Source organism: Antrostomus carolinensis, unplaced genomic scaffold (genome assembly GCF_000700745.2).
Source record: "Antrostomus carolinensis isolate BGI_N321 unplaced genomic scaffold, ASM70074v2 scaffold23152, whole genome shotgun sequence".
Taxonomy (NCBI): Eukaryota; Metazoa; Chordata; class Aves; order Caprimulgiformes; family Caprimulgidae; genus Antrostomus; species Antrostomus carolinensis.
The window spans coordinates 6,697-14,905 of record NW_010297973.1 but is presented as its reverse complement, the minus strand read 5'-3'; the positions used below and the strand labels follow the sequence as shown (position 1 = coordinate 14,905).

Below are 8,209 nucleotides of genomic sequence, written 5' to 3'. Positions count from 1 at the left end.
CACAGCTTCTCTGGCCAACCTGTTCCAGTGTCTGACCACCCTCACAGTGAAGAACTTCTTCCTAATATCTCATCTAAACCTCCCCTCTTTCAGCTTAAACCCATTTCCCCTTGTTTTGTCATTAACTGCCCTTATGAAAAGTCCCTCCCCAGCCTTCCTGGAGCCCCTTCAGGTACTGGGAGGCCGCTGTAAGATCTCCCTGGAGCCTTCTCTTCTCCAGGCTGAACAGCCCCAACTCTCTCAGCCTGGATACCATGTGTGAGCTTCTCTGCTAACGATGAGGACCAGCAGCTCCCAGGAAAACCCAGCTCCCAGGACCAGGTGGTCCTGGCCACCCACTCTCTGAACTGGACACAGAGACCACCTCTCCCAGCCCTGCTGCAGAGGACAACGTGACATGCAGCAACAAAGGGGTCAGGACCCAGCAGAGTTAAATTACTCAAGGATCCCAGGTTCCCACAGATGAGCTGGGATTTTCCTGTTTTTTTTTTAAGCCTTTCTACTAAACAAAACCCAGCACAGGCTGAACGAAGCCATGAACTCTTCTGATTCTGGGATAAGCCCTGGGGTAAAGCAGGGGTGTGGCAGAATTAGACCCATATGGTTCACCTACAGTGGTGGTCAGGAAGGAAACAAGTGACCCCTAATGAGATTATTCAAAAATTTCAGAGCAGCCATACCTAAATATTAGGTAGAGAGGCTTCCCCACCGACTCCTCCAGAGACCTGTGGGACAAACACAACAGTCAGAGCTCTGTGGGCACCAAACCCTCTGTGTTTCCCCAGGAATGGCAGGGAAGAAGCCCTGGATCTTGCTCGTTGTGGTCCTCAGGCCATCAAAGGTTAGCTCAAGCTAATGAGGAGACAGGAATGATCCTGCTAACAGACCCCAGAAGCTCTGACTCTTATTTATTATTTATTAGAAGCCTTGTTCCAATAAAATCCCAGAGGAAGAGCGCCCAGTGCTCGTTTGTGCAGGTACAGGAGGGACAGATGGAGTATTTAGCACCCTGTGTGCCTTGGTCAAGCAGTCAGAAGCCACCAGAGCATCACCTAAACTGAGCTCTGACACCAGGACGTGTGGCAGCAGGTTCTCCCTGCACTTGGGAGGAGGAAGATGGTCTCTTTTGAGCCCTGGATATGACAACTATTGACCAGCTCCATCCACACTGACCACTTGTGAACCCTGGATTGCTTCATAGGGGAAGCTGCTGGCTTTAGCACAGCCTTCTGAAAATGGTGAATATTTTACTGGGAAAAGCCCAAGTCCCACTGGGAAAGGATGAGATACACACAAAAAAAAAACCCCAGATCCTTACTCCTCCGTGATTTCTTCTGGCAAAACCTCACCACGGAAATGAGCCTTAAATAGCTCCTGGAGGCAGGATGCAAGCACTGATAACTGCTCTGAGTCAAAGTCCTCCTGGTAGAGAGAAAGGAAGGAATGAGAGGAGAAAGCATCAGCTCAAACCCTGCCTGCCCAGCACAGGTACAGCTGGAATGGACACAGCACAGTCACCTCTGCGGGGAATGGACCCCAGAGCAGCTCAGGAGCCATTTTGCTGCTGTTTTGCAGCACCAGGAGCTGATCATCCACAAGACAAGGCTCTAATTAACATCCAGCTCTGGAGCACTTCACAATCACTGTGGTCCACTTACCCTCTAATGGTTTGTACCTCACTGAGCTCAGCTCTCCCTCTGCAAAGGGCTAACAGGGACTTAAGGCACTTGGCAATGAGGATTTACACCCTGACGAGCCCTTTCCCCGTGTTCCCACAGAGGGGAGAAGCAGCTCTCATATGTTAAAAGGCCACTTGACTCTAAAGAGAAGTGATGAGAGGCAGGGGATGCAACCTCCCTTGAACCCTCAGCTCCTGGAAAACATCCACAGCTCTTCTGCTGGGCAGGGTTTGCTGAGCACAAAACCCAGAGCCAAAAAGCAAAGGAGCATCCCAGCTGCAGGGCACATGGAGAAACCCTCAGCAGCTCTGCAGACACCAGAGCAGCCTGTGGTGGTTTGGGTGCTTTTGAGGCTGCATGGCATCAAAATATGAGCGTGCCTCACCCTGTGTCCTGCCTGTGAGCAGCTACTGGGGACATTTAGGCACGAGGTACAAAGAAACAGAGCGTGGATGGAGTGATGGTCTCCTGCTAGAGCCTTCCAGCAAGCAGCAGCTTGGGGCTGTGTTTAACCACCAGGGTTAGAGCTGCACGGTGGCATTTGGGACTCCTTTAGGATTGGAATGTCCTCAGGCTCAGCCCCAGGCCACTGCAGCTGCTCTTGGTTTTCCAGCGAGGCAGCGGCGCTGCTCCCCGGGGTTTGTACATTTACCTCCAGGACTTGATCCACGATTTCCTGCATGACCTCACACTGAGCTTCCGTATCGCTGGAGCACAAAAACAAGAGGAAATCCAAGTTACATAGGAAGATATTGAAAGCAGGGACAAGGGGGGTTTTGTGCTGAGCTGGCTCTGCTCGACAGCCCCCCAGGATCTGAGAGTGGGGGGGGGGTTCTGCTTTGCACTGGTGCCAGGCTTAGGGGAAGGCATGGCTTAGAAGGACAGACTGCAAAGACCCAGCCCTAGAAGAACAAGGCTGCACTGCTGCAGCACCTACTTCCAAAAGCACCCGAGGTTGTCTGCAGCAAGACAAACAAATTAAATGACTAAAAGCATGAGATTAAATGCACTTAAAGCCATAAAGACATAAATTACATTAAATCAGTCCGCTACGCCAAGGTCTGCAAAGCAAGAGCTTCTTCTTTTTTTTTTAACCTTCTTTAGATGGAGTTAATTCCAAGGTCACTGAAAATCAAGAGTGGAGGTGGGGAAATCCGGAGAACATGCAGACACGGGTACATCTCCATGTCCCATGCAGGGATGTACTGAAACCCCCAGGCAGCAATAGCCCCAAAGGCTGACACGACCTCCTCTGGTCAATCCAACAGCGGAAAAGGATGAAACTCAACAAGACTTTTGCCTTCCTGTCACTGATTCAGAGAAATGTTATAGCCCCTCAGCAAATTGCTCTTGTGTCCTGGCTTGAGCCTGCCCCAAGGACAAATTAAAAGGCTCTTAAGCTTTTAAAAGCACCTGGACATTTCCTGCAGAAGCTGTGCAGGGGAAAACCTCTCCCTGTTAAAGGGAGACAAACCACAGGATTGCGTTAGCTCTGAGAGAAGAGCTCTGGAGCAAGCAGCACCTCACAACAGGACTAAAAAGTCCTGTGTGTCATTGCCTCAAAGAGATCAACACAAAATATAACACATTTTATAACAAAATATAAATCAAATGATATCAACCTTCCCTTCTGCAGCTGCAGGACTTTATCCTTCAGCGACTCATCCAACTGGTCCAGGAATGGTGTGATATCAACAGGCTCCTCCACAATGGTTTCTTTGATGGGATGAAACCTGAATTCCCTCTTCTTCCCTGCAACAAAGAAAGTCACAGTGGAACAGTCTATTTTCCCAGGTAGCTACACCAAAGAGGTACCAGAGGCAATTTCTGTCCTAGCAGTGGGAGCTGGAGGGGCTGCGGGGACAGTTGCCACCCCAAGACAAGCAGCGTGCCCCAAACGTGTGGTCCAGCCTCAGATCTTGCCTTCACCCTTTAGAGATGTGTCCAGGTCACAGGTGAGCAGGAAGGTGGGATGAGATCCAAACTCAGGGGGTGGGTGTCCAGAATTGTGGTTCCTGTTCAGTCCAGTTTCCAAACCTGAAGCTTTGTCTGTCCTTCAACGTGCTTGACAAACGTAGCCAGCTTGTGAGTCTCTCTCCACCCGAGAAGCAAACACTTGTGTTCACAACCCTGGGACTGAGATACCCCAACTGCTTTTCCACACCCTCATCCTCCAGACTCATTCCAGGCCACAAAAATAAACTGTAGCAGAGTCCAGAAGCACCAGAGCCAAGGCAGGAGCACTCGCAAAGAAGCTGATGGGACAAAGGTGGCTGATCCCCTTTGCAAAAACCTTCTCTGCACATGGTTTTTGTGCCTGTGTCCCTCTCAGGGGCCTCAAGCAGTTGGCAGGGCTTGACAGGACTATTGAAGACAGTGCTGCAGCACAGTGTCACATCCTCTGCCCCATCCTGGGCCCGTGGCTCCTCCCCACTGCAGGGGTAACCCTCCAGCATGGCAGGAAGCCCACAAGAGTCCTACCACCAAGGCCAGGAACAGCTTGAGATGCCTCTAACTCCAGAGAGTGAGCAGAGGGGATTCTGGCCTGGTGCTGGCTCATCAGCCCCGTGGCTTCGAAAAGGAGTGAGTGTAATGAAAACCGTGTGGTTGAGCAATTAAAGGCCTGAGCTTCATTAGCAGCTGCCTGAGAACAGAGACACCCTGTTCCCAAACAAACCATCCAGGCACAGCATCTGCCACAGGGATTCCCAACCACGTAACGCAGCGGCGCTTGGGACTGGGCAGACATTTAGAGAGGATGCAAGGGGTGGAGAAAGTGCTACGTTAGAAGGGTCTAAGCTCTAGGGAATAACCAGGTGAGGAAGATGAAGCCCAGCAGCATTTCCCTTGGAGCACAGATCTGTATCAGATCTACTGAGTCTGGCTGTCAGGGACTGGGAAGTAGCAGAGCATCGGCCTCAACACCCTCTCTTGCAGAAGGAAACCTGGATCTCCAGAAGGGGACCTGCCTGGAGAACAGCAATTCCTACTGCTCATGAGAAAGGAGCTTTGAGGGAACTGTGCTGGTTGTCAGAAGATCCTCCAGCAGGAAGGGAAGGTGTCCGTGAAGTGGCGGGGAAACACCGTCCGGCGCGGAGGCAAAGGGCAGCGATTCACATCGCGACGGTTGCACAAGGGCTTGAGAGCACCAGCTGACCACATTCCTCACCTTTGCTGTTCAAGTCGTCTTCATCGTCACTGAATGCTGCCTCAGCGTTGTCATAGCAACTGTCATCTTTTTCTGACATATGATTGTCCATCTCCATGGAAACGGGTTCCTCAATTTTGACTGCAAAGGGGTCAGAGCAGAAAGCGGGGTTAGGATGGTTCCTACGCAGCCAAGTGGCAGGAGAAGCTCTGCCTCCGAGTCACCTCGACTGACAAACAGGCTCCAGCAAGGAGATAAAAGTGCTTTGAAAAGAAAAGAGAGAGTCTGGGCAAGTGACAGACCTTGGAAAATTCCCAGTCACTCCATTTAACCATCCCTACCCAGTGCCAAGTGTGGGTCTGGGTCCTTCTCCACCTAAGCTGCTTAGCATCCTTCGTGCTTCATCCCTCACCAAGCCAAGAGCAGAACCTGAGTCCCTGAGCAGAGCAACAGCTTTGCCAGCTCCACGAGGCTGAGACACTTGGGCTGGCAGGATTTATGGGTTAAGTGGGTCACAGAATCCCAGAATGGTCTGGATTGGAAAAGCCCTTTCAAGATCAAGTCCAACCATGAACCCACCACTGACAAGTCCCCGACTAACCCATGTCCCTCAGCACTATGTCTACACGACTCTTCAATCCCTCCAGGGATGGGGACTCCACCACTGCCCTGGGCAACCCCTTCCAATGCCTCAGAACCCTTTCAGCAAAGAAATTCTTCCTCACATCCCATCTCAACTGCCCTGGCCACAACTGGAGCCCATTTCCTTCAGCCAGAGCAGTTGATGCAACAGGAAAAACAGACAGGCGAGTCCTGGCCAAGCAGCAGCACTCTGCTGTTAAATACAGCTTAGAAATGCTCACTCTTTGTCTCACCTAATTATGTTAATCAATTAACCTACAGAGAAAGGCTAAATAGCCCCCACGGAGCAGAGGAACTGCCAGTGTGTATCTTTAGTGGACAGCAGAGCTGAGATGAGTAGAGACCACAACCACCCATAAATATGAGCACCCAGAGCTCTCCTCTCCCCGGAGTCCTGCTCCAACCCTCCTGCCTGCAGGAGAGCCTGGGAAAGCCCTGTCCCAGCCTCCCCCCACCACCCATCCCACTCCCTACCTTCGATGGGGGGTGAGGGTGAACTGCAGAACTCCGGGAATTTCTCCCTCAACATGGCACGGAGCTCTTTGTCCAGTTTGGGGTTGTCGAAGAGAGGGGCCAGATGTCTGTGTTGGGGGGTAGGAAGGGAAAGGGATGAGAAAGAGGTGGGATGTGGTGCCCTGCTGTGTAGCTTCACCTCAGTGGACGTGCAAAGGGATCTCCTCCCTTACACCAGGGCTTTGGTATGAGTTATGGACCACAAGCTATGAGGTCCCTCCTTCCTTCCTGCAGCTCAGCTTGGGTTCCCTCACTTTGCCACCCATGGGATCTTCATCCCCAGAAGGCAGGTGGGAAGGGGAGAAGAGGTCTTACCTCCTGGGAGGGGGGCTCAGGCAGGAGCTGGCTGCAGGCTGGAGCACCATAAGCAAGGTTGCTCCATTCAGCCTGGAGACCAGAAAGGGTTGGGGACATTTCTATTCATCTGAAGCAGAGTGGCTGTAGCTTTCTTAACCCACCCAGTCCCTTGCTTCAAGGAACAGCTCCCAGGACAAGCCTCAGCATCAGAAAGACACAATTATGGCTTCTTCCATGGTTCAGACAGAACACAAATGCCTTCTGCAGCTCTTACAGAACCATTTTGACCAGGCTGGTGAGACCCAAGAACACTGGTGCACAGCACTTGTATAAATGCAGTAAAATTCAGGGTTGTCTTACGCAAGGACTCGCTTCTCCACAATGTGGGTGAGAGAGTTGAAGACGCCTTGCCGGACGTGAGCCTCCAGTGGTGGGTAGAAGTTAGGAATGATCTAGAAACAGGAGAACAACCACGTTAGTGCCATGAACCCCTCTGTCTACCATCAGGTCTGTGTCAGCCAGCTGGACACAGCCACGACTAGCTAAGGCCATCAGTCACCTTGGGTCACCTTCAACTCAAGCACCACATCCCAGCTGCTCTTCACCAAGCAGCAGGAGAGCCCTCTGAGTGCAGCACCTCGGGGATGGTGGGTAGAAGAGGGACCAGCCCATGCCTCTGGCTTTTCTACCTCAGAGAAGCAGCCGGTACATCTCCCAGGGATGGGAAAAACACAGAGATGCTGCCTCAGGAGCTGTGAGAAGCCCTGGGGCTTGCCAGGGCCATGCTCCAAACAGCAGCGACCGCTGCAGCGAGGGGAATACGAGAAGGGCACCCTAAACAACATTCAGCTCTGTCCACACACAGTTCCTTTGCTTCTGGAGGGATTAAGAGGACTCCTCCCTGAAATCTGGGTCATCCCAGGAACCTTCCACCTAATTCTTCTGCCAGAAGCCAGCAGCTGCTTTTGGACTCAGGCAGCCTGGGGACGGGAGCACGCAGAGCGCGTTGGGTGGGAGGGAGGAAAGTGATGCAACTCGTGGCTCTTCCAGTGCTCATGCCACGGAGACTCCGCTTCCAAGAAACACCATCAACCTTCCCTGGGACCAAATTACTGGAATCAGCAACTCTTGGCTGGGTTTCTCCCAGGATGGAGGGGCAGGAGCATCTCTGCTCCCAGCAGTTGTCCTTTGGAAAGGAGATGATGGGTCTCACTGGTCCCCTGCTGCAGTGAGATTTGTTTTCCCTCAGGAGATGACCCTGGGCCAAACATTTCATTAGGGACTAAAGGGAACAATTCAGAAGCCTTTTTTTTTTTCCAACTCATGCTCATCATTCTGGAAGGATTTATTTGCAGAGTTGGGAAGTCTTACATGCCTTCCCACAGTGGCATTCCCATTAATGAATGACACATGGACACAACGCTGCTCTGAGCTCTAGGAACAGCCCTTCATTTAGCAAGAGACCACAAGGACTCACCAAAATCTCTGGTGGTTGGTGTTTTTTTTAAGAGGTGAATAATTTGGCTGAAGCAATGGGCCTGACTGTGCTCTTGGCAGATCAGCAAAGGGAAAATCCCTCCTTAATTTAGCGTAGGTAAGGGGAGGTTAAAAGGGCTGCCAGCAGATACTGAGCTGCTCTGAGGGCTATTTCGTAATCAAGAAGCTCAGGGTAGAACAGACCAGAGGATGCACTGAGGAATGCAAAGAAAAAATGAAGGAAGAACAGCTTTTTTGTTTTGTTTTGGAGTTTTTTTGGGAGCTCTGAAGAATTGGCAGCAAGATGACACTAATTTGTTGCTCCAGTATCACTGGCTCTTAAGGATACATGAAATTCCCTTCCTGGGGGATGGAAAGGCAATGGGTCTTTGCTTTGAAACTCTCTGGGGAGTGAAGACTTCCTTCTTGCCTAAGCCTCCTTTATCATTCCTGC

General features: G+C 51.4%; 1 protein-coding gene across 1 annotated transcript in view; it reads right to left on the bottom strand.

Moving 5' to 3' along the window:
• Positions 1 to 8,209, bottom strand: part of LOC104520578 (integrator complex subunit 3) — a gene marked incomplete at both ends in the record, with an annotated part of 14,982 nt that overhangs the window by 3,132 nt on the left and 3,641 nt on the right. Inside the window, 7 exons of the mRNA XM_010162306.1 lie at positions 681 to 725; positions 1,319 to 1,422; positions 2,332 to 2,386; positions 3,302 to 3,431; positions 4,849 to 4,968; positions 5,944 to 6,050; positions 6,640 to 6,731. Of these exons, the coding sequence (XP_010160608.1) occupies positions 681 to 725; positions 1,319 to 1,422; positions 2,332 to 2,386; positions 3,302 to 3,431; positions 4,849 to 4,968; positions 5,944 to 6,050; positions 6,640 to 6,731 (653 nt within the window). The remainder of the gene's footprint in view (positions 1 to 680; positions 726 to 1,318; positions 1,423 to 2,331; positions 2,387 to 3,301; positions 3,432 to 4,848; positions 4,969 to 5,943; positions 6,051 to 6,639; positions 6,732 to 8,209) is intronic.